This window comes from Heliangelus exortis, chromosome 1 (genome assembly GCF_036169615.1).
Source record: "Heliangelus exortis chromosome 1, bHelExo1.hap1, whole genome shotgun sequence".
Taxonomy (NCBI): Eukaryota; Metazoa; Chordata; class Aves; order Apodiformes; family Trochilidae; genus Heliangelus; species Heliangelus exortis.
In genome coordinates this window covers 83420502-83445157 of record NC_092422.1, presented here as the reverse complement: position 1 = coordinate 83445157, position 24656 = coordinate 83420502, and the positions used below count along the sequence as shown (strand labels likewise).

The following is a 24656-nucleotide window of genomic DNA, read 5'->3' as shown; positions in this document are numbered from 1 at the left end:
AAAATCCCACAAGGCAACATCTTCAGACTGGGGTGTTCCAGGTTTGGACACTGAAATAAACAGTGCTTCACAAAAAGTACAAATGACATCTAGCTATCTACCATTTTTTGCCTGCAAGCAGACATCTAAAGCTAAAAAAATGGTTAACATTTAACCTATGCCCTTAATTCATTTTTTAGCACAACGATTATGTTTCTCAAGAGGTGTTCCAGAACTGCAACTCCATAATTGGTTAGTGTTATTAGCTTATTAAAGTTAGAGCTAGTAAGACTTTAATCTCATGCTCTCCAGTGAGGCTTATAAAATGCATATTATCCAATTACTTCTAATAAATCAGCAGAGCATGTAATGAACACCTCTTGGTTAGGAATTCAACACACGTCTCTAGATGGGAGGCACAGTCCCACAGCTCTGCTTTCAGCTCCCATCATCCAGAAAGAAGAGAATGAAGGACCTCAGTTAGTTCCACCAGCTGTCCAGAGGAAAAGGTGTAACTTTTCTCAGGCTGCAGCAGCTCTCGGTTTCTTGATCAGATATCTTTCTGCCTCTTCTACTTAGCAGCAAAGAAGACAAATTCCACCAGGAATACAAACTTTATCTCAAAAGACTGGGCTCATAATGAATACAGAACAAGACTCCGAAGGACTCCTGTGAGTCAAAGTATGCTAAAAACCACCATAACACTGAAGTTGATGAATGCAGCCAACTGACTTCATTAAGACAGAGAAAGCAAGGACATGGGGAGAATCAGAAATCTATGAACTCTATTACGAATGAAGTTTAGAGAAGGGGAATTAGCACACTCACAAGTCATGGTTATAAACTCTCAAGGTTATTCCATAAGAGAGGTCCCGTACGTGACTCTCCCCCTCTGCTCCTTGAGCCCCCACCTTGAGTACTGTGTCCAGTTCTGGAGTCCCCAACATAAGAAGGACAAAGAGCTCCTGGAATGTGTCCAGAGAAGAGCCACAAAAGCACTCAAAGGACTGAAGCACCTCCCCTATGAAGACAGGCTAAAGAAGCTGGAGGGGGCCTGGAGGGGGCTTTATAGGGCTTTCCATCCCTGAAGGGAGCCTACAAGAAAGCTGAAGTAGGACTTTTTGCACAGGCATATAGTGAAAGGGCATGGGGCAATGCTTTAGAACTTGAACAGGGGAGATTTAGACTAGATATTAGGAGGAAATTCTTTACTATAAGAGGTGGTGAGATGCTGAAACAGGTTGCCGACAGAAGTTATGGGGCTGCCCCCTCCTTGGCAGTGCTCAAGGCCAGGTTGGATGGGGCTTTGAGCATTCTGATGTGGTGGGAGGTGTCCCTGCCCATGCAGGGGGGTTGGATCTAGATGAACCCTTCCAATTCTATGATTATGTTAGCAAAGAAGCTAGAGAGAGAGAGCTGCAATCTGAAATTTCATTCATAGTCAGCAAGAAAAGAAAGAATGGAGGAAAAAAATGAGGAAGACAAAGAAAATCTAAGAATAGGAAGTCACTCTAGACTTGGCATATCTGGTACCTGCCTCAGATAAACTCCTTGGTGACAACTACTGTACTATGTACTGTTAGAGCAGGAAACTAATATATAGATATGTAAAACTTGTATTTTCTGATTTTATGCTTTTTTCTGCAATCTTTTCTATCTTCCTTTTCTATCTTCCTTTTCTTTATTACAATTAAAAAAAAATAAACAATTTATCTTCCTAAGATCCTTTTTCTTTACTACAATTAAAAAATAAACAATTTATTTTTTACGTTTTTCTTCCACAGAAGTCTGACACACCCAAACAAAGCACTGCTGCAGGCAAATTATCTGAGTGTCAGCAATCCAAGAAACAGATTGGAATCCCAACCCATTGTTTTCCATCAAGCCACAAGAATCAAATGCTACAAGAAAGGGAGACATCTTGCCCAGCCAGTGCTTTTCTGAAAAGATAAGATGGTAGGGAAGGACTATAACAATAGACAAAAAGCATAAACCATAACACAGAGGGTTACAGTTTTTTAAGCTACAGGTACACATTTGGAAAGTCAGAACAAACTACGATAAGAGGAAGAACTATTTAAATAACTTCTTTTCTCCCCTCATGCATATTTAACAAGCTTAGAAATTCTATAGCCTTGATGCACATCTGCAACCTGTGTGTCCTGGATATGTGCATAAAAGGGGAGAGGGAAGTTGTGAATCACTTGGCAAAAGCAGCCCATAGAAGACATGAAAAAATTAATGGAAATATTTGGCAGAAAGCAGTGAGCAAGAGGAAGAGGCAAGCAGCAGTGGCAGAACAGAAAGCTGGGGCTTCAGTTGCTAAAGAATATGTAATGAGGAAATCAGACCCAGAAGAGGTTAAAGCCTTTAAAGATAGTATTTCTCCACATGAAAATCAAAACCTAAGAAAGTATGAATTAACAGGACCTTGAATCATGAGTAACATAGTGCTTGAAATTTATTTCCAGGCCAGATTTCTTTCAGCTGTAAACTCAAAAAATAGCAAATCAATAACAAATTACACCTGTGATTATTCATAAGAATCATTTAGTACCCAACATACTGTATTTATGAAGATGAAGCTGTTTAAAACTCAATAAATATCCCTAAAACAACGTTCTGCATTACTTAGATTCTGTACAGATATACATATAGTCCTGATTTCTTAAGTCTGAAGAAACAGCATTTCCACCACATAGACATTTGCACATTCATAACTCACCAGTTCCTGGTCTAAGGCACTAGGTACAGATTTGCTTCTTATGCTCAGAGTGTCCTCATTTCCTTCAGAGAAAGATTCACTCAAATCTATCTCAGATCGGCTACGATCTGGAAAATAAAAATAATTAAAATGTTTGCTATAATTCATACAAAAGTAAATCTGTTTCATCTTCCACACTTTAATAAGTTTTGTCTTACCTAAAATACTGTTTTTGTTTTTTTCTTAAAAGAAACAGTTGGGTGTATCTATCACAACTGTGACAACTGAACATCAAAATGTTTTTTAAAAAGGTTTTCTGATGCTGAAGGCACAAAGAAAATATTTCTGCTGTTACTAGTGTTCCCTGTGCAAAAAGGAGAAGGAAGCAAACAATTTTCCTTTGGTTCTACATGTGTTTCATCCACTCTACAGGCATGAGACATCTTAGGTATCTTGGAGAATTATTTGCTCAGTCCTCCGAATAGAAATCTTTTGAGAAAAAAGAGGGTGAAGAGAATCCTTTGAGATCCTGCGAATAGGAATCTGTAGTTTTAAGCTGTTTATCTTCAACCTGGGCTGCAGTTTTAAGCTGTTCACCTTCAACCTGGGCTATAGCTGATGAAAGGTCACTTTCCTGAGCTTAAAGTCCTTTGAGATCTCTCAAGAAGGAGATAATGAAGAGTCTGATGCTTCTTTCCAGGTTGCTTGCAATTTTGCTCAGCATCCACTTGCTTTGGTAACATAAGGCCAGCTCTTTTCCACCACAAAAACCTTTATTTTATAAGGTAGCAGAAACAGGAGAATTTTCATTTCACAAAGAAGCAGTAGTCTATAACACCTCTGTTTCATTACACAGTATCCTCAAAGAAACTCTGAAGCTTTCAAGCAGAAAAATCTACCGTGAAGAACATTATCTCCTTTGATCAGCTCTGTGGGATATGCCATCAGGTTTCTGCTTTGGGCTAAATTCAGCTGAAGGATGGCAAGCCCTGCTGTGTTCCAGAGTGAAACCTGTGAATACCAACTCACTCAGCCCTGTAAGAAGCCGACTGAATGCCTGGGAGAAGCAGGAGAGTGCAGGATGCTTCTGCCTCCTATTTCAGGTAGGAACAGCAGGATCTCCACCCTCTGTTGCAAAGTGGCTCTGATAGCATCTTCCTGTGCAAGCTTCATTTACCTTAAAGCCTCCAATGAAATGAGATAAATTACAGCTGACTGGTTTAGAGCATGACATTAAAAAATGAAGAGTCATGAAGTCCACAAGGGACTTGTTCTCTCACAGCTTTTTGTTTCCCAGATTTGCTTTTGGGCAAAATGGGCACGAAATGTAGTGGCAGCAGCACAGTACTATTTTGTACAGATTGGAGATAGGTAGTATTTTACAGAGTTGACCACACGAAGGACTAATTTAACAATGCACAGTTATAAATGAAATCTTGTAACAATTCTAAGAGCATGTGATTTACCTAATATTAACATTGTGACAACATTACTGGGATTAGGTTTACCATTTTTTCAAATATAAAACTTGTGGAGTGGTACAAGCTTGGTTAGTTATAGGGAAAATTTTTAGGGAGAATTAATATGAATAAATTTATGAAACATCTGGTCTTTCAAAGTGTTTTAAAAACAAAAAGAGCAGAGTCACAAGAATAGGAATAATGCACTGATGGCAGAAAGGAGAAAAAGACCTCATACTTGCCTGATGACAAAGATACCCTTGAAACTGCAATGGAAGGTGTTCCAGACACTTTCCTACAGTGCTTCTTTACTAAATCTTCAGGTACACTTTCACTTGCTGGAATAATCATGCCATTTTCCAAGCCAGGGTCCTGCTCAATAAGAAAAATGCACAGCCCATAAATACAAAAAGCAAACTTATTCTGTATCAGTCTACAGAAGCATAATTTCTATTAGCTCCCAGAATGCCAAAGCTACTTTAGCATCCAGTCTAATTCTGAATATATTTAGATTACAATTCAATCTTCTTTGCTTACAAAAGATCATGCATAAAATTTGCTCCAAGATGAAGTAATGCAAACATTCTGAGTCTGCAGCTGAAGAATCAGAGAATGAATCTGGATTGAGAGGAGGGAAGTGAATCACTAAAATCTATTATAAGTTCACTTAGCTTGGAAATTTTTATATTTAAAAAGGTTTTTTACCAGTATAATAATTTCAGTCCAAATGGACTTGCAGGAATTAAATTATAGCAATTTAACCCTTTAAATAAAGGGGTTAAGTAAATATGTTTGGTATCATTATGACTTTTTGCCTTCCTGAAAAGGAACAGCTAATAACATAAGTCCATCTAAATTAAATGCATTGGCTTTTTTCAACAAAATCTAATGCACAAAATCATGTCAGTTTGTATGCCAACAAAAATATAAATTAAAAAAACCTATTAATCTATTTACAGCTCCTGAAACTTCCCTTCATATATACTAACTTACTTTTTTATTAGAAAAGATAATATGTTAATATGTTACCAAATATTTGGAAGCTAGAAAAAATCTGATATATTCAATGGGGCTCTGATCTCATGCTCATCTACTTTTTCTCTAAACATTAAATGGTAAAAAGCATTACCTTTGACTATCGATTTTGTTTTCTTTGTACACTTAAGTCATGGTGATTTAAAATATCTTGCCAATACTACCCTGATTTCTTAAGAGGGGTAACAGAAATTAATTTGGGGTGGGTGTATTAGAGCACAGCCAGGAGAACTGCTTGAAAAGCAGGCTGTCTGGGAAAGAAGAGAGTGTCTGCTTGTGGCTAGAGAAGCCATATCCTTCTGCTGGTTACAAAATAGACTCAGATGTGTCCACTTTCATCCCAAGAAGCCTAACAGCAAGTAAGTGGAACCCCACCTTTCATTTTGATAAAGTGCTTAGCATACAATTTATGTTATGCAATAAATTATGCAGGGTCCAGAGGCCAAATCAAGAAAAAAAAATCAGTATGGCCTGATTTTCTGCAAGTGCTAAGCTTGAAAGGTCTCCTTTAGAAGCTACTGGGAGCATACTGAACCCAGCATGCTAGGAAGGGGCATCTTTAGTTCACAGCACTTAGTTGAGGCTCTGAAGTGCCAGAAATGCTTACCCTCAGCCCTTGTAATTCCCACTTCAGAATCTGTAACTCATTATGCCATGACAGACATCAACAGCAATTTTTAGACATATTTGGACATTACATTTTGCCAAACCAAAACCATCCCTCATGGAGCATGACAAAATTCTGGTTTAGTAGCAATCTCCCCCAGTCCCACTAGACTTAAGGAAGAAACAAAATCTTCTCTGTCAGGCTTGTCCTTTCTAGGCTAAAAATGGATCTAACAGGGCAGACTCCATCCAACTCACCTTGGAGGGGTGTTAGCTCTGCCCCACTGTACTCACCCTGCTGTAATCTGCCGTCATGCTGCGTGTGCTGAGTGCTGGAGACCTGGGGAGGGAAGAAGGTAGAGAAACATTTCCTCTGTTCACAGCACCCACTGCCCCTGCACTGCTGCTGTTCAGTGAAAGAGTGCTGCCTCTGGGGTGGACAGAGAAGTATGGAAGTGTTATTGCTTTGGGCAGACCACAGCAACCCATCTAGCAAAATGCTGCAAGAAAATGGCCATGCTAACATTCTACTAGAATAACACTGCCCTGGATGAACTGAGTGATCCATGGCAAGGAAATGGTCACCTGGAAAGGAGAGCACAGGCAAGGGTGAATTACAGTTACTGGATACATACACTTGTTTTCAACACTTCTACCAGAACTGTGAATAGCCCAAGTCTTGCAGCTGGGAAAGAACAACCCCAGGTACCAGTACAGGGGACTGAGCTGCTGGATACCAGGATAGGGGAAAGGGACCTGGGGGTGCTGGTGAATGGAAGGATGACCATGAGCCAGCAATGTGCCCTTGTGGCCAAGAAGGCCAATGGCATCCTGGGGTGCATTAGAAGGGGTAGGTGAGTAGGTTGAGAGAGGTTCTCCTCCCCATCTACTCTGCCCTGGTGAGGCCACATCTGGAATATTGTGTCCAGTTCTGGGCCCCTCAGTTCCATAAGGACAGGTAACTGCTTGAAAGAGTCCAGTGCAGAGCGACCAAGCTGATGAAGGGAGTGGAACATCTCCCTTATGAGGAAAGGCTGAGGGAGCTGGGTCTGTTCAGCTTGGAGGAGAATGAGGGGGACCCATCAATGTTTATAAATATGTAAGGGGTGAGTGCCAGGAGGACAGAGTCAAACTTTCCTCAGGGGTGACTAACAATAGGGCAAGGGGTAATGGTTACAAACATGAGCATAGGCAGTTCCATATAAATATAAGGAAGAATTTCTTTCCCTGTGAGGGTGACACAGGCTGCCCAGGGATGTTGTGGAGTCTCCTTCCCTGGAGATATTCAAAGCCCACCTGGATGTATTCCAGTGTGACCTCCTGTAGGTGACCCTGCCCTGGCAGGGGGGTTGGACTCAAGGATCTTTCAGGATCCCTTCAAATCTCTATTGTTCTATGATTCTGTGATTCTATGAAATGTGTCTCTTATCCAGGCTGCAGAGGCTGCATTTATCCGTGCCTATTGCAAACTGTATTCACATCCTAAGAGCAAGCATGACAACTCACACACTTGCCAGGCTGCTTCTTGGTTTAAAAGAAAACTATGGTGACAAGATTGTTCTGGCCACTTCTGCAGCTGATGGCAATGCCAGCACTGTCTCTACAAAGTCTAAAATCCCCGGCTACCTGCTTTCCTGAAACTTGCTCACTGTCCTATTGCAATAATGACTCTAGACCCAAACTGGTTTAGTGTTTCAGCCAGCTTGCAAAGCTAGGAAAGCTGGACAAATCTTTTTGCCAGGATTCATGTTAGTAAAAGTGACAAGTTCAACATACCTGAACCTAATTGCTGTCTAATACCATGACAAACAGATTTTTTTCCACGGGACTTTTTCTATTTGACAACACTGACTAGTCCATGTGAACACTGAGGGTTAGAAAGGGCAAGTTGTTGCACATTTTTGACCTCTTGTAAAAATTTAAAATTATTTTTAAAAGTATTTCAACACATATTCAATTAAAGTGGTATTTTTTTCATTTGAAATTTGATTTCAAATTTCAGTAATTGCAGTAAAAAGTTCTGGGTTAATCTCTTCTTTCTCCACTTTTCAAACTTTTCATTTTTCAATCAATTCAATTCAAACTTTTTCATTTTCCTTCAAAATTTGCAGAAATGTCAAAAATTCTTCCAGGACTGTAACAGTTCTGCATACATTCCTACTTGCTACTTTGAAAAAAATATATATATTACTGGTAAATATGAATTGCAGCCTTTTCTATATAGAAAACACACTGTCAGAGGAGAATAATAGTGCAAATTTGCTGCAGAAATTTTTTTGAACTTATAGTACATTTTCAGCCAAAATAATCTTCCCTAATAAATACTGCAGATCTGTGGGCATCTTTGTTGTGCAGGACAATGCTCAAATTTCATCTTCGCTTTGTTAGGGTGTCATATCACAGAGTAACTGCAGTTACTCTGCAAAAAGTAAATCTTATCCACCAGAATGGAAATGTTTATTAGAATTACTGCAGAACTGAGAAAAAATACTTTGGAACACAACAGCTCCCATCTCACTACTACTGAATCCATATTGATGGATTTACAGAAAACAAGGAATACAGAGGAAAACCCCAGACAACAGGACTGTTTACAAATATTGTGCGACCACGTTTTTGTCTTTTAGTGAGTACATGGTAACCTTTCTAGCAATTAGTATCCAATTTCATATATCGGCAGCTGTAGATAATGCATAATAAACGTGCTCTTATGTGTGTGCACTTCATGTACATGCACTGCTGCCTTTTAATTTGATGAGCTAGTGATCAACAAATCCTACTAAATGTGTTTTGGTTGAATTTTAGTCCTACCTGTTCACATAAAGATGCTTCTTTGGTGATGCAAAGTTAGAAAATCAAGGTTACTGGCTGTCACCTGAATTTCATCAAAGCTGTTGGAGCTGGACACATGTCCCTTAATTTACAAACCTGCCACTGTATGGCAAGGAGCCAAAATGTTTAAAACCTGAGTTTCATTGCATATCACACCACTTCTGATGGATTGTTGTGACTTTCTTTCACAAAAATTGTTGTTCCAGATTTTTTTCTCACTGTGTAAACTGATGTAAATGAAGAGAAGTGTTCAGAAGTAACAGTGGGCTGGATAAACAATTTGGAAACGTGTTACAAGGGGTTCTGAGGAGTCATCAGTCAGGCTGAGCATTTGCACAGCAAGCATCTAAAGGTACCTCTCCTACACTTTGTTTGCCCTTATTTCAGTCTCCCATTAGAGAGGAGTTCAACATATTTTATGCACATATTAAGCAGACAACAACAGAATAATATTGTTATGACTTGACTATGCCAGGCATTTCTGTTAGCTAGACAAGACCTCTCTATGATGGGGTAGTGTGCCTGTGTAGATAAGCCTGAAATTCCTATACTAGTTCTCCTAGAAGTATCCTAATGCAGCCTTATAGTTCATTGAGCTGCAAAATCAGCAAACATTTTTGCTGGAGTAGAAATAAACCAGACAAAGGGATGGACCCATGGCCTGGGATTCCCTGTTCCCAGCTCAGTACATCTTCTCTGAAACCAAAATGTTTCTAAAGAAAAAAAATTCTCTCCCAGTTTCCCTGCTGATAGGTGAAATACCATCAGTTTTGGAAATGTAGCTAAAATAATGAGGGCAATTACAAAAAAACAGAGATATGCAGGAAAATCTAGAATGGCTAAAGCAACAAGACATTGTTTTATTCTTTTAATTTGAAACTCCAAACAGTTATGGACCATAACCTGGGAAACTCTGCTGTTATTTTTAGTAATTACTACTCAGTTCTGTAAATAATAGATGAGCAAAATCAAATTTCTTCAAATATGTAATTAAAGCTATTCATGTACAAGACAGGAATTACCCCTCTGCTGCAAAATATGAGCTGCTCCTCAATCCTTCCACAAACTAATATTTAGAAGGTGCCATGTCTTCCATAGACAGTACAATAATTTATTGCCCCTACCAAAAGCAACTCCTGGCAACAAAGCTGGGTAACTATGGGCTTTGACAAAGGACATCAATTTGGCCAGGTGAGGATGAGACAATGGGTAGAGAAGGAAATTGCCATAATGACTCAGTACCCCTAATTTAATAAATCTCTGGCTCTGGGTGAAAGCATGAAATCAATGCTTTATGTGAAAGTCAAGCAAGAAAAGAAAACATAAAAGTTCTTCTTATATAGAACTTCACTCTGTTTATCCTTCTAAGCCTGCACACAGAGTTTACCAGGTGCTGAACTCAAATGCCCAAAGAAAAATGTTTTTGCTTCATTTATGGTTAATTGCATCATAAAAATTTCTTGCAGTCCAGTGTATGAAAACTCCTGCACTGGTTACTTACAAACATTCCTTTGTCCCTGTTCTGGTAAGTTCTTGGAGAAAGTTACTTAGTTATTTCATGACCTTGGTTTTAAGTAGCACAGACACCAGAATCCTGAATTTTGTCTCTCAGATCCTTCACACACCTCTACTGTATTAAAGAAAGAGTAAAATGAATCCAGAAACAGATAAAAAATACCACTTCTGATCCTGAACTTGGGTAGGAATCTGGTTAGATACAGAAGGCCTAATTAGCTCAGTGAAAAAAAATATTAGTGAACTGAGTATGGACTGGAGAAGAAGAGTTTGTGCTGCACCATCTGTTGAAAAAAATCAAATCATGACTTTCAAGAAGACTCTCAGCATCACCTGTGGGCATGCTGCAAAGCATCATCAGCTGGGTTTTTGAACTGTAGGTAGCAAAGTGAAACAAGTTATTGCTTAAACAAGAAAACTCATCTAAGGGTGAAGCCTGGAGAAGAGAAAGCTCTGGGGGGACCTTATATTGTCCTTCCAGCAGCTGAAGGGGGCTGGCAACAAAGCCAGGGGGTGTGTTTGTGAAGTTTTATAAGGGCCTGTAGCAGCAGGACAAGGGGTAATGGCTTTAAACTGGATAAGGGCAGATTCAGATTGGTTACTTTAGGAAGAAATTCTTCACTGTGAGAGTGGTGAGACACCCAAAGAGGTTGCCCAGGGAAGTTGTAGCTGCCTCCATCCTTGAAGTGTTTAAGGACATTTTTCATGTTCCTTCCAACCCAAACCACTCTATGATTGTATGAATTAAAATTCACAATGTTCTTTTACCTGATATCCTATTTTCCTGTACACTTATTTGGAATCTCTCAGGGACACTGCTAAAGAAATTTCTATTGGATCTTGCCCCAAATTACTGTTATTTTCCAATCTAGATTCTTAAATTTCTAAGTGTGCACTTGAGCAAAGAATCTAGGTCTACATCCAGTATGATCTGTTCAACTGCACAAGAAAAAAGTAAACTATTTTCAGCTTCATTTTGCTGGTGGGACATAAGGGGAATGCTGCACCTATCATTTTATAATACTGTCAATAGAGGTAACAGCAGAGGTCTTGTAAGCCCAGAAGAATGATAAATGGAATTCTGTAAGAAATAAGTGAGACAATAATTATGGGCAAACACAGCCTCTGAAGAAGAAAATATAAATTATAATCAATTACCATGTCATTACTGAATCAAAACTTCAGAACAAAGGGTCTCAGCTCTGTAACATTAACACAACTCATCAATTCAAATCAAGAAAATGAAAAACATACTGACAGCAATCATCTGGAAAATACAAGGAGAAAAAGGAAGATGGATGGAGATAATCTGCAGGGGGGGTTTGTTTTGCTTTTCAGATTGTATTAAATGCTGAGCATTCAAAGACAATATGCAGCACAGAGAACTGGCACACACCTCTATGTCAATCCCAGCATAATCTGAACCAGATTTCTGATGCTCACCTCTCAGAGCAAGGTGTTGACTTGCCACTGCACACACTTTGGGTTTCAGCTTCTGAGCCTGTGTTCCTTTCACCTTCATCTTTTGCACTCATAATTTCTCCTTTGGTAGCCCCCCTGAGTACCTTCCTGATGAAGACAGGGAATAAAAGATTTTAAAGGTTGCAAATTTTTTTCTCAGGAAAATAGCAGCCTGATTAGAATAGTGTGATGTGTATATTCTACTAATTTCACCTGTCTGACCCATGGACAACACTGGATAAAGTATCAACAGAGCACCAAATGTGATCATCAAATTGATTCATATGAACAAAAAGCCCATCACATTTTCTATAAACTTCTTTTACAATGGAAAGTGTTAAAACTGCTCCTATCCAGCATAGCCACTTCAAGTGCTGGACCAGAAGTGCCTTTTGTGAAAATTCTTCTCTATTTTCTTACAGTATATACACAGCAAAGTATTTTTGGCTACAGAGGTTTAATTTCCCCTAGCAAATTACATTATATGTGTTTCTTCTGAAAGTTTTCTTTGCAATTCCCACAATTATGAGCAACAATGCCCCAAACAGGCTCTAAATATGCTATTTTCTGAAACATAACTCCCTCATCCTACAACACACAGCTTTAATAAGAGAGAAATGAAAGAAATTAAATAAAGTTTTGAAAAGGTATAGTATTCTTCATAGAGCAACATCTAGGTCCTATAATACTAGATTCCTTAATCTCCCATCACCTTCATTTCAAAAGCCAGAGGGGGTCTGATGTTCTTCCCAGTACTAAGTAGAGATAAACCACTCATGTAATTCTTGGGAGTCATCACAAGTTATTCCATACTCAGCTCTCCTTAGAAATAAAAAAGCTATACAAGGCTGTCTACCTTCCCCTATATTTAGGATCCACAACAAAACACATTCTTTCTTTCAACAGAAATAAAGTTTTCCAACTACCAGCCCTTGGAGCTCTAGCCATGATATGAAAACTCATTTGATTTTCCTTCCCATTCACCCAAATCCGTCAAGTTATGTCCAGACACTGCTAGGGAAACAGCCTATTTAATGTAGGGGACGTCTGTCCATGTCCCCTGAGAGTGAGTGAGTGAGCTCTACCCTGAGGGCACAGCCAAACTGGGGTTACCCATGGCACTGAGATTGCAAGGTGACCAGCACCTCTTTCTTCAGTGTGACACACACACAAAAGGGGCCCTGCTTAACTCTTAGACTGCATTTGCACAGCTGAAAGCTGAAGTAAAAACTCAACTTGTGAGCATCTCTAAAAAACGGGCCTCCCAAATACTATTTCTTGCACTGGTTTCTTCAGCCCTTAGGGACACTTTGCTACTTCCGAGTATATAAAAAGAAAAATCCAAGAGTAAAATTCCTTTTTTTCTGCTGCCTTAATAACTGAAGAGTGATAACTGCTGCATTTCCTAGGAAACAGCAGCCTAATTATATTAAATATGCTTTCAAATGAAGGCTGCTTCCAGTCCCAAGAAGTTTAAGGCCAATGTGGAACCCTGGGAAAACTCAAAAGCAATAACATCCAATTGTATACAGCTGTTATCCAATTTACCAGTTTCCAAAAGAAAAAGCTTTACCCTATCTTTCTAGGTCTGCTGAAGACTGATTTATGCCCAGTTGTGGTGGAGATTGGTACATCTGGCCTTTTTTCTTCATTCTCTTGGGGCTGATCTTTACATGTTCTTCCTTCATCCTTATTGGAAACTGTTTCTTCAGTGGAGAGGGGGGGAAAAAAAAAAAAAAGAAGTTAATCTTTGCATAGTCAGCACAGTCAACAAAAAGTCAAACATCCTAAAATCCCAAATTTTCCATTTTTCAATATTAAATAAAAGCATGTGATAATATAACATGAAAAAAAACCTTGGGGGGATTCTTGGGTTTTTCATTTCAATAAATAGAAAACTTGAAAATGTTTCTTGAAATGTAACTTGAAATGTTTTTCCCTATCAACTCTTTTCTTGGACTATACTTCTGAATTTATTGCCGACATTTAATAAACAAAGGACCTAATTTGGTGGTAGACATTAATTTCTGTGTTAAATTAAAAGATGTCTTCCTAATTAAAACATCTGTTCTGCTAGGAGCAAGGTGTGGGCAAAATGGCTTAAATATATATATTTGAATATATCAAATAACAAGGTAAAAAATTACAAAATACCCACTTGGTAGGCTACATAATATCAAAGAACAGACAGTCACCAGTTTGACAGCTTCTGAAGTGCACTGATCTTGTCAAGATCAGCATTTTGCCAAGCAGCAGATTTGTACCAGGCATTTTCCCAATGGCAGGAAACTCCCTGCTCCCTCTTCCTGCTACCTGCCCATCTGCATTACCTTCCTACAGAAAGTGACAACTGCTACATCTGAAAACAGACTACCTGAACAACACTTTCTGTGTGCAGAGTGAAATACTTAAGTGGAGACATAAGCATCAACATTCAGGAAAAACTCCTGTTCCTTAAAGCAATGGTGTTGTGGTACCATGCAAGGTACCAGAGCAGTGCACAGGCATGGTAAACTTGCTGTGCTTGCTCAGGATGCCCAGGCTGTTTACTGTACCTGAAAGAGCAGGTGCAATTTATTGGAGACAGCAGGGCAAAAGGAAAATTAAGCAAAAACTGAGAAGTACCAGGTAGTATGGATGTAGCCCATGCTTCAGCATACAGCACAGCAGTTAACATTCACCTTTCTTACTCAAAAAGAAATACTTTTTACACACCACCATCACAAACAAGAGAGACAAAGTGAAAAGGACTGGACCTAGATCTCTGCATACAGCCAAAATTCCTGCAAGAACTGAGGAGGAACTTTTAGAGTTTCTGCTGCTGTTCTTGCAGCTGAGCAATACTGTCCATTCTTTTGGACTGTGAGATTTTAAGTCGCTCTTTATCGCGATGGATAAAAGAGATTCTTCATTTATCTGTGCCTTACCTTTCTTATATATTAATAATTCACAAATCACCTCCTAGTAATACCCAAATCTGAAATTAAGATTCAAATACTGATTATAATGACACCTTTAACACTGAAGAATAAAATACACAGTACAAGTCAAACACTCTAGGAACAAGGTTGGAATGTATTAAGCACAAGAAAACGTCTCCCTCGTGGTCCCTACCTGGGAATTTGTGTAGGATTGACTGTCTGACAACATCAGTTCCAAGAAGATGTGATTGCTTGAAGCGCTTTGCTCTCTCTTCAAAAAACCATTCTCCTGTCACTATCCGTAGCTGCCTATATGGGGAAAATTAAAAAGCTAGAGAGATTCATGTTATCAACCTTGGCCAATGACAGTGCCTGCTTAAGCCCTCAGGTCATCATTCAACCATCATGCTCACAAACTCTGGACAACATTTGCACAGTTCAAAATAAAGAGATTGATTGCAACACTTGGGACAGCAGGACATAGAGCAGAAAAATAATATCATCTTGTTTTGTGAATGAAAAGTAATTTTCAGTATATGGAAATCTACTTGGCAAAAAGTGTTTCAACGACATTTACCAGATTTCCACAAAAAAGATGTAATATACCATCTCCCTAGTCCTTTGGATTTCCTTTGGAAAGTGGAGGCAGTTTTCATTATTTCCAAAATTATAAGAGATGTAGAAACAACACTTGATGGAGGAAGAAAAACCCTAACCAAAGCTTCTCCAGCCAAGTCAGCAATTCACAGACCCAGCCTGACTGTATGCAGGTTGATGCAGGACTAGATGTATTTTTCATCTGTAAGCTTCATATGGTGCCACTATATGCAGCTTCCTGGAGGTGCAGAGCAATGAACATCTGTCTTTGCTACTGTTCTGGATAAAGCTGCTTTTTCTGGTTTCAAATTCCCTTAACAATACTAACCACAAAGAAATCCTGTAGTGGCACTGCTGTTTTCCACAGGTATGTTTTTATGCTGATTGCTAGCCTTTTCCTGAATTAGTTTCATCATGGTAAAGCATCAGTATTTCTCCTGCCTCACTACTACATACAGTTGATGGCAAAAAGCTACTAATCCTAAATACTCAAATAAAAAGCAAATAAGAAAATCTTAAAAATTATGCTAAAAACCGATTTAGCTGTAGATATGTTCCCTCTTACTTTATGCTCAATAAAAAAAAACTATTTTCAAACCCAAAACAGAAATCATTTAGTATCTTGGGCATGAAAATTACTACAGACAGATTTGAAGCACTGATTAATATCTTCACTATTAAATGACTTTTATGTTACGCCTGCACGGAGATTCTGACTTGGGAAAATACTAAAAACTACAGAATAGAATCCTGTTGTTGGTTAAAAGACCTCAATATTATCAGTCATTCCTAACCCATTAACAAATCACGCACCTTTGCAGGAGGCATTAAAAAAAAAAAAAGTTAAAACCAAAGACATGTGCCTGCAAGCATAGAAATAGAAGATTATAACCTTATCTTGTTACTGCAGGTTCCTAGTGGCAAAGCCCCATATAATCCAGCATCACAATCAGTCATTATGCAAGGCATTACATAAAATCTCTACACTTCCACTCAGAATTTTAAAATTATGTTTGTTAGACACAAACACTGGAAAGGATTTGTTTAATTAGAAACTATGCACTGCCTGGCTACAATGAAAAACAGTTTTTCTCTGAATGTCTATTTTCACTATTTATTTATAGAACACACTTCAGTGTGCAGTTGTTTTTATACCAAGGTTTTCTGCAAGTTTAATGCTTTATATCAAACCAAAACTTTCAGACCTTTGACCATGTCATCATATTCCATTGTAGTATAAAGGACATTAGGTTACAAATATCACATTGCAATATGAACAACATGGCTTATTCCAATTTTTCCTCAGTTATTCCCAGGTTTGACCACAAAACTCCACAAATGTTGTTTTCCCCTCAGTGGGAGATTTTATTAATTTCCTATATCTTGATCTTGACTTGATCAAGGTCAGACAGGGCACTCCCCACCCTCTTATCCAGACAAGCACCTTCACCACCTCAAAGCTTGGGACAATTTGGTGTAACCTACACCCAGGGCTTCAGCAGCACATAAAGCTGCTTTGCACAAAGCTACAGACTTAAAAGCCAAAATCTGTAATTATTTCCACACTCAACCCTGAAATGTGCCACCCACTTGGGTCATGAAGGGGCATCTCCTCAGCCACAGGGTCTCTGGAGAGCCAACTCCTACATTTTCTGGCCAAGAGTGAACAGTGATGAGGGAAAGAAGGCATCTCATGCCCCCTGTGTCACAAGTGCTCAGAGGATCCCTGCCTGGGTGGAGTGGTGGTAGTGACTGGTAAGTGTGCTTCTTTTACCATATATAAGTCTTATAACCTGATAGGGAGAGACTCAGCCCTGCAGAAGCAGGACCAAGGGCTCAGGGAGGGTCATGGTGGTTGGAGAGATTGACCGAGCTGCAGCCAAGGGAAGGATGGTTGGGGTGGCTGTGGGGGGAAGCTGGGAAGAGAGAGGATGGAAGGCTGCTGGAAGGAGGGAAGGATAAACAGGGGTGATGCTGGTGGAGAGAGGAGTTCCCCTCCCAGCATCCATCCCTGGGAGAGGGCCTTCCTTTCCTCCTCCACTCCACTGTGGTTCAGGTCACCCTCAGCCTTAGAATGCACCATCAGTCTCCCTCCCTGTCCCCACTCATCCCTTGCCAATCCAACCTCTGCTACGATGCACTCTGGGAGCAAAGCAGCCTGCAAGAGGGGAAGGGCTGGCACCAGGCCAGGGAAGAGGCAGGAGTACTGTGGAAGAGGACATTCTCTTCCTCCTCCTGCCATCCCCTTCTAATAATAACTACTGACCCCATACTCACGTTCCTCACAGAGATAGGTGAACCTATTTGGGCAACAACAATTGATCCCTGTAACTTTTGGCAAAGCATAAATAAGCAATCTACTTCTCTTAGTTATCTCTCTCTGCAGGATGTAATCTGCCACCATTAAATAGCCACCACAGTGACGGGGCTCAAATGTGTGCCTGCTCAGCTGATGAGGGTAAACTAACTTGCCCATCTGCTTCATTTGTCTGACCTTATTAAGCAGTAGTAAGATCTGCATTTTAAATTGAGGTGGCAACACGTTGGGCAGGGCTGCTTTGAAGAGACCCACACCCATGCTGCTCTGACTTCACCAAGAGAAACAGATCTCAGGTGAAGCACAGACAACACCCTCAACTGAGGCAGACAGCAAATAAAGGGAGTATTACATATTTATTTTTTTTTACATCAAGTACTTAACCTTTCTATTTGATCCTGTGATTGACCTGCCATGGTAAAGGGAAAAAACACCCATCAATAGCCAGCCATTGTGAGCACTGCATGGAACAAGTCTAGAAACCTCAACCTTCCCTTCAGACTTTCATCCTTACTGTTATCAGTGCTACTCAGTCTTGGGATCCTGAGTTCAGGTGGCAGTCACCTTTTGTGAACACGTTCTTACCCACAGATCACCTGTACAAAAGTACTACATTTTAATGAAACAAAGGGGGAAAAAAATAAGCTTTGTAATTTTGGATTTCTAGTATGCTAATATTGGATGTATTTTTCATGTATACTGAAAAATTAACAGAAACACTAGTAGTTGTGTTATCTTAATCATACATATATGTCAAGAGTGCCTATCAAAACAATTTTATTCAATACATAAATACAACTGAATTCAGATTAAATGATAGCCTAGCCTAAGTCTCTAAACTGAGATTTGAATTCATAATGGCATTTGGCATTCTGAATCAAAAATCAAAGAGCGAGACCTACACAGTCTTTAATAACATTATTTTAATGCATTTATAATTATGATAAAGAAAGACTGTCTTTCCTACTGATAACACATCCTCTTTTTCTGATAAAGGACTTAAATGAAACCTCTCCACAAAGATAAGTGTTTCAATGGGAAAAGAAACGAGGGCATTTTTGCAATGCTACCTCCGATAAGTCCTTGCAGGTTTGTTTTTTGTCATTTTAAAATGGGTCCAAGGTCCCCACTAACTATAAATCAAGGTACATGCAAGCTTTTTCTTTACTTCCCCTTTACAGTAATCATGTAGTATACAAAGTAAAAAAATATGTCTTCTACCAAAACATGTTTAGACTGACTTTCCAAAGTGTGCAACAGATGCTGAAGTCAGTAGCTTTAGAAATCTTTATAAAGTAGCTTTAGAAAGGAGGAAAACAGTGTCAGAAATTGTAATAGCAGTAATTTTTGCATCGTTGCTCTTTCCTATGCTCAAAATAGTTAGGAAAATTTTAAAGCAAAAACATGTTCCAGTAGGAAGGTTTAGTACCAATTACTTTATCTGCTAAAGTCCTTATACATTAATTACCGATCCACCTACTCACATCATCATGTGAGAGGGAATATGCTAGGGTTTTGTGCTTTTTCTCTCTCAATGATCTCCTAGCAAAGAGATTCACTTCACTAACACACTGCTCAGTTGAAAAATTCAATGTAACCTGTGGCCCACAACTGGCAAAACCTCAACTTCTTATTTTCTACTCTCATTTATGCAAGACACTACATGCTTAAGTTCCCAACTGCCAGGTAATCGATTTAAGATGGAAAGCCCCAATTGTTAACTTTTAATCATTTATTTGGGGAAAAAAACCTATATTGGTAAAACAGTTTCATAATCCATTTGATCACCCAGCCTAACCCACATTCACTGCAGAGGAGATTTATGTCTACCTTCCACTCCCTTTCCTATTCCTCGAGTTTACTTCCTCCTTGGAAGATAATTTGGGAAAAAAAATGGCAAGACCAAAATGCAGTCTTTACAGGAACATGCCAAAAAATATACACTAATCTTTGTATGTATTAAATTCCACAAGTATTTTCTATAATATAAATTAATTCTGGAATGGCTTTTAATATGCTGGGAGACTATCAAATAGAAATTTTTGACCCTATCAAATTAAGGCAAACTTGCCTAGATGTTACTGAACTAAAATTATAAGTAATATGAAAATCATTTGCATACCAAAACATTTGAAACTACTCTTTTTTCAGTCTCCTAATGGGAATAAATCTTACTGAGGTACTGATGAATTTTCATGACATTTTAAGACAACATAATGATTTCCAAGATTAAGAAATTTTTCCCATTATTGTGGGTTGTTTCGTTTGGTTTTTTTTTTTTTTTTTTTTTTGTTGTAATACCTTGGACCACCTAGGCATCTTATCTTGCTGAAGAATTCAATCAAAATAAAGGCACTGTGTGCAGATACCTAGACACGTCTGTGACAAGAAATACAAACAGCATCAAGATGTAAAATCAGCTTGTCAGCAGACTCTTTGGAGAACAGAATTTCCCTCAACCTCTCAATCATTTTAGATGCAAAATTTAATACACAGACTGATCACATTTTAAGAAGATGCAAGGGAAAAAAGTGCCCTTAATGGAAAGTTTCTCTTCTAGCACCTAGGTTTGGAAGCTCCTGATGATCTCAGTTGCTTGCATGCAGGGAATGGAGCAGAAAGCTTCCCCTTTCATCAGTGCCTTGCTGCATACAGGCTCAATTTACCTCAATAAATACTACAACATGACCATCATACAGAGAGTCACATAAATAAAGACTCATCTTCTCTGCCCACAGTAACTGTAGAACCAAGATTTTGTCAGAATACTCAGCTCTGACTGACTATTCTTTACCTTTAAATGCTTTATCTTGTTACTTTATATTCCAGCTGGCAATAACTCCCATGAGGGAAAAAAAACCAGTGTTTTCTCTTTATGGGCATTTAAAGGGCATATCCTTTTTCAGTAACTTTATACATATATAAAGTAAACTTCAGTAAATTTATATATATAAATTTTAAGACAACTTATATATCAACATCAGTTTGTTATACCTCAAAATACTGATGAACATCTCTCACTATTCACATTCAAATATACTTCCTCAAATTCACTAAATCTCTTTCTGAAAGTGTTTTCAAATGTAACAATGTGTTCTAATGTGCTTCCCCATCACCATAAGTTGTTTTTCAGGAGAATCTGACTTTGGTGAAAGATGATGAAACACTTTAAAAATTATTTTGGAAGAGAGGAGTTAGATTCACTTGTCACCAGATGAAAAATTTTGGTTGACAGATGAACATTTATATTGCATTATTAAATAAGCAGGTATCTCATCCCTACAGCTACTATTCAGGGGGGTTTTTTATATATGTTCAGAAAATATTACTGTAGTCTACCATATCCTTAAAAGTTAGGCATCCTGACATTGCCTGATCCTCAAGTCAAAGTCAGGAAATTTGCAGTTTCCTGACTTTTTTTTTTTTTTTTTTTTTTTTCTCCCCATAACTGGACACAACCCCACCATAAATCTTAAGGCAATGATGACATCTGATCCCAGGCTACGTGACAGAATTTCCTTTTGCTGTACTACAGCTCTCCTGAACTCCTTGTGCTATGGATAGGCAGGGCTCAAGGTGTTCAGAAGAAAGGAAAGGCGAAAATGTATTGAATGTAGCAACAGGTAGAAGCTGGCTGATATAATATAAATTTTCTTTTATTGTCACAAGCCAGGCTTTGTTTCAACAACCTTTTTGGATTGTCTATGTAACTTGAGGGGTCTCTGCTGTAATTTCTCTAGTACTTGTCAGCCACCTCTCTTTGAATGAATCATAGAATGGTTTGAATAGGAGAGGACCTTAAGGACCATCTTGTTCCAACTTGCCTGCCATAGGCAGGGACACCTTCCACTAGACCAGGTCACTCAAAGCCCCATCCAATGTGGCCTTGAACACTGTCAGGAAGGAGGCATCCACAATTCCTTGGGCAACCTGTTCTTGTGTCTTATCAGCGCCACAGCAAAGAATTTCTTCCTAATAGCTGATCTAATTATACCTTAATTAAAACTGTTCTCCCTTGCCCTGTTGCTCCATGCCTTTGTAAAATGTCCCTCCCCAGCTTTCGTCTATGTCCCCTTCAGGTACTTGAAGGCCCCTAAAAAGTCTCCCCAGAGCCTTCTCGAGGCTGAAAAATCCCAACTTTCTCAGCCTATCTTAATGGGAGAGTTTCTCCAGCTTTCTGACCATCATTGTGGCCCTCCTCTGGATTCCCTCCAACAGCTTTGTGTCCTTCTTATGTTGGGAGCCTTAGAACTGGACACAGACAACACCCACTATCAGACCAACATAGCCAACACCTAATATCAGACCTCCTGACACCAGATGTCATGCAGTAGCCTTCCAGCAGTTCTGAAAATCATGCTTCTGAACACATTCTTACAAGTATCACTGATGGCTATATAGCAGGATTCGCGCAGGTTACTACTGCCACCATCACCTCAACCTGCACTTAGTAGAATGAGGAGAATTTTGTCTGAACAGCTAAGAACTCGTATGGCACCAAAAGTGGAAAGAGTTCACAAAGACCGTGAATCCTTCTCCCTGCCTTTTAAGGGTCTCACACTATGTAGGACAACATACATATACATTACAACAACAGTATAGACTGCATCTGCTAACAAAACAGCACAGCAGGTGCTAGAGTCTATATTCATATTGATATTAACTTAGTCTCCTTCATCACGGTTGGTAAAAGAAAAGGATGTGCTTAGTTTTCTAACACATCTTGCAAAGCCACTAACATGGTAAAACAATCCCAATTTACAGACACAAACACTGTATGCAGATCTGTGCTACAGAGCTAAAAGGTTTTCCCCCTCTTCCTGCCTTTTGTTTGCTACTTGTAGAACATTACTGTATCTTAACACTGGATTCTCATTTTCTTTTCCTTGCCATCTACCTTTTGATCTTGCCAAAGGCCATATTTGGAGTAACTTAATCAGTTTCTCCTTCAAATGTAATTTTAAAAGTTTAAAAATCCAATTTTTCCCTGCATTTCTCGCTTCAGCGAGACAGAGCAAAGCAGAACTGAAAGAATTTAAATTACACAGAATGATTTACCTGAAATAGCTCTCAAATGTTCATCTTTATACTGCCCACACAGATAATCTCTCTGTGGAGTTCTAGCAGTGTACGAGGCATTTTACAGATCATTTACTGTCACTGTGTAACACTGCACATGAACAAACAGAAAGGACAGGGAGATATTTCAGTTTAATAAAGATACCTAACATGGACAAAACTTAAGCATTTGCAAAGTTTAGCACTTTGCAAACAAATGAGACTGGGGTTTGTAATAACTTAAGGCAGGCTTCAAAGAGAACTTGTTTTCAATTGCTAGGACCAGTTTGGCATACAGAATTGCAGTACAATTACAAGAAACCGTGGGTAATTTTGAGAAATTACCTCATCCACCTTTCAGCCCCCAGATGGAACCATTTTTACGGATGTCACCATTTCTGAGAGATTCATCCAACTGGCCTTTAAGAACCCTCCCCAAGTTATATTCAGCACTCATACCACCTAACCTACATACTCTCACTGTAAATTAATTATCACATTACTTTTCTTATCCAGAGTGAGTACACAACATAGCCTGAATGCCTCCTCAATAAAGCTGCATTTTGTCAATTTAAAGCTCAGTTATTTTCAGTTTTCTCTTGCCTAGGCCAAATTTTTTTACTCCATCCATTACTCAGCACATTTCAAGTGCAAGGCTTGTAAACATGATTTTCTCCAGTGGGCCAACATGAAGTGTGTTACAAAAAACTACTGGGCATAGTTCTCTACATAAAACAGGACTATGTTATGTGTTTTACAGGCCATAATTCTGCTTGCACATCCCTGTGTGATGCTGGACTTTTCTACAATGGAAAATATGGCGACTTGCATTCAGCTTTTCATTCAGTACAAACCCAGATCCTTTTCTAAGGAACAGCTGCATAAACTACTTTTATCTGTATTCTGTTTCTGCAGCTGCATTTTTCCTAGATATAGAACTTCCACATGCCCGCAGGGAGTCACCACTTGTTTTCCTTTCAAACTACATCTTTAAACTTTAAGCATCCCTATGAATCCTAATCCTCTCCTTCGGCGTGCCTGCAGCACCTCTCAGTTTCATGTCACCTGCAGGTGTAACTGGAAAACTCATCTGCTGCATCAGTCCTTAACTAAAATACTTGACACTGAAGAGCCAGAAAATATTCTGCTCTATACGACTGCTGGTTTCAGGTTTTGATTTTAGGTGTTTGGGGTTTTGTGTGGGTTTTCTTTGTTTTGTTTAGGAGTTTTTTGATAGTAAAAGGACCATAACTACTCTGAAAATGAAGTTTTTTAAATTTTCCATGTTGCACTGCAATGACACTGACATTATTTATTTCAGGGAATAACTCCCCTTGTTTATCAGCTTATTAGAATGGCAGAAAAGAGAGAATTTTAAAGTATCATAAGGTTCATCTAAGTCAAGTTACAGGACATCAACAGATGTCCGCCTCTCTTCACAAGGTCTGTCACCCTATCAAAGAAGGAAATTAAATTGGTTTTGACATTATTTGTTCTCGAGCCAGCTTTTACTCATCATCCTGTCACCTTCTCTCAGCTTTCAAATAGCACAGAAATAATTCGTTTCAGCATTTTTAGAGAGATTAAAGGTAACTTGACAGGGTCAATGAGTCTCTTGTTCTTCCTTTCATCATTTCTAAAGAGTAGTATTGTGTTTGTCATTCTTCATTCTGTCACCTCACCTGCATCTCATAATTTCTGGAATGTCACAACACTGACATCATCTCAGGAACTGGCTGAAACAAACTCAAGGAGCTCACCCAGGCTCTTACCACTTTTAAATCATTCCAAAGAATCAAGCAGTAGAAGATATTTCATCTTAAAAGGTGACACCCTGTCCTCTGGATGTGTCCCACTGGCTGCAGAGAAGGTTAAGGCATCTAGCTATAAAAATAGATGTTAAACTTCTAAAGCTGAAGTTAGAAGACTCAAACCCTAAAACTCCATGCCCTATTGCATTAGTTTTGCACTGGCTAAGTAGTCAAAGTCTGACATAACTAGCAATTTGGGTTCCAACTCTTATACAATTTACAAAAAGTCTTATCTTCCTGAGCTCATTAAGTTGATGGTCTGTGAAAAACAAGTAAACATGTTACCATCCCAATCAAGTGAATTATTTTTCCAAGTATATGAAGTGTCTAGAGCACAAGTCTTAGGAGGAGCAGCTGAGG

The 24656-nt window shown here is 38.9% G+C and overlaps 1 protein-coding gene across 3 annotated transcripts in view; it reads right to left on the bottom strand.

The window, feature by feature from the left end:
* Window positions 1-24656, bottom strand: part of SYTL5 (synaptotagmin like 5) — an 83454-nt gene that overhangs the window by 21555 nt on the left and 37243 nt on the right. For 2 of the 3 annotated variants that reach the window (XM_071750809.1, XM_071750830.1), the window contains exons 4-9: window positions 14707-14822; window positions 13166-13298; window positions 11575-11700; window positions 6079-6214; window positions 4386-4515; window positions 2705-2811 (exon numbers count right to left, since the gene is read on the bottom strand). In XM_071750809.1, coding sequence (XP_071606910.1) covers window positions 2705-2811; window positions 4386-4515; window positions 6079-6214; window positions 11575-11700; window positions 13166-13298; window positions 14707-14822 — 748 coding nt within the window. The remainder of the gene's footprint in view (window positions 1-2704; window positions 2812-4385; window positions 4516-6078; window positions 6215-11574; window positions 11701-13165; window positions 13299-14706; window positions 14823-24656) is intronic. The other variant, XM_071750820.1, reaches the window with a different exon arrangement.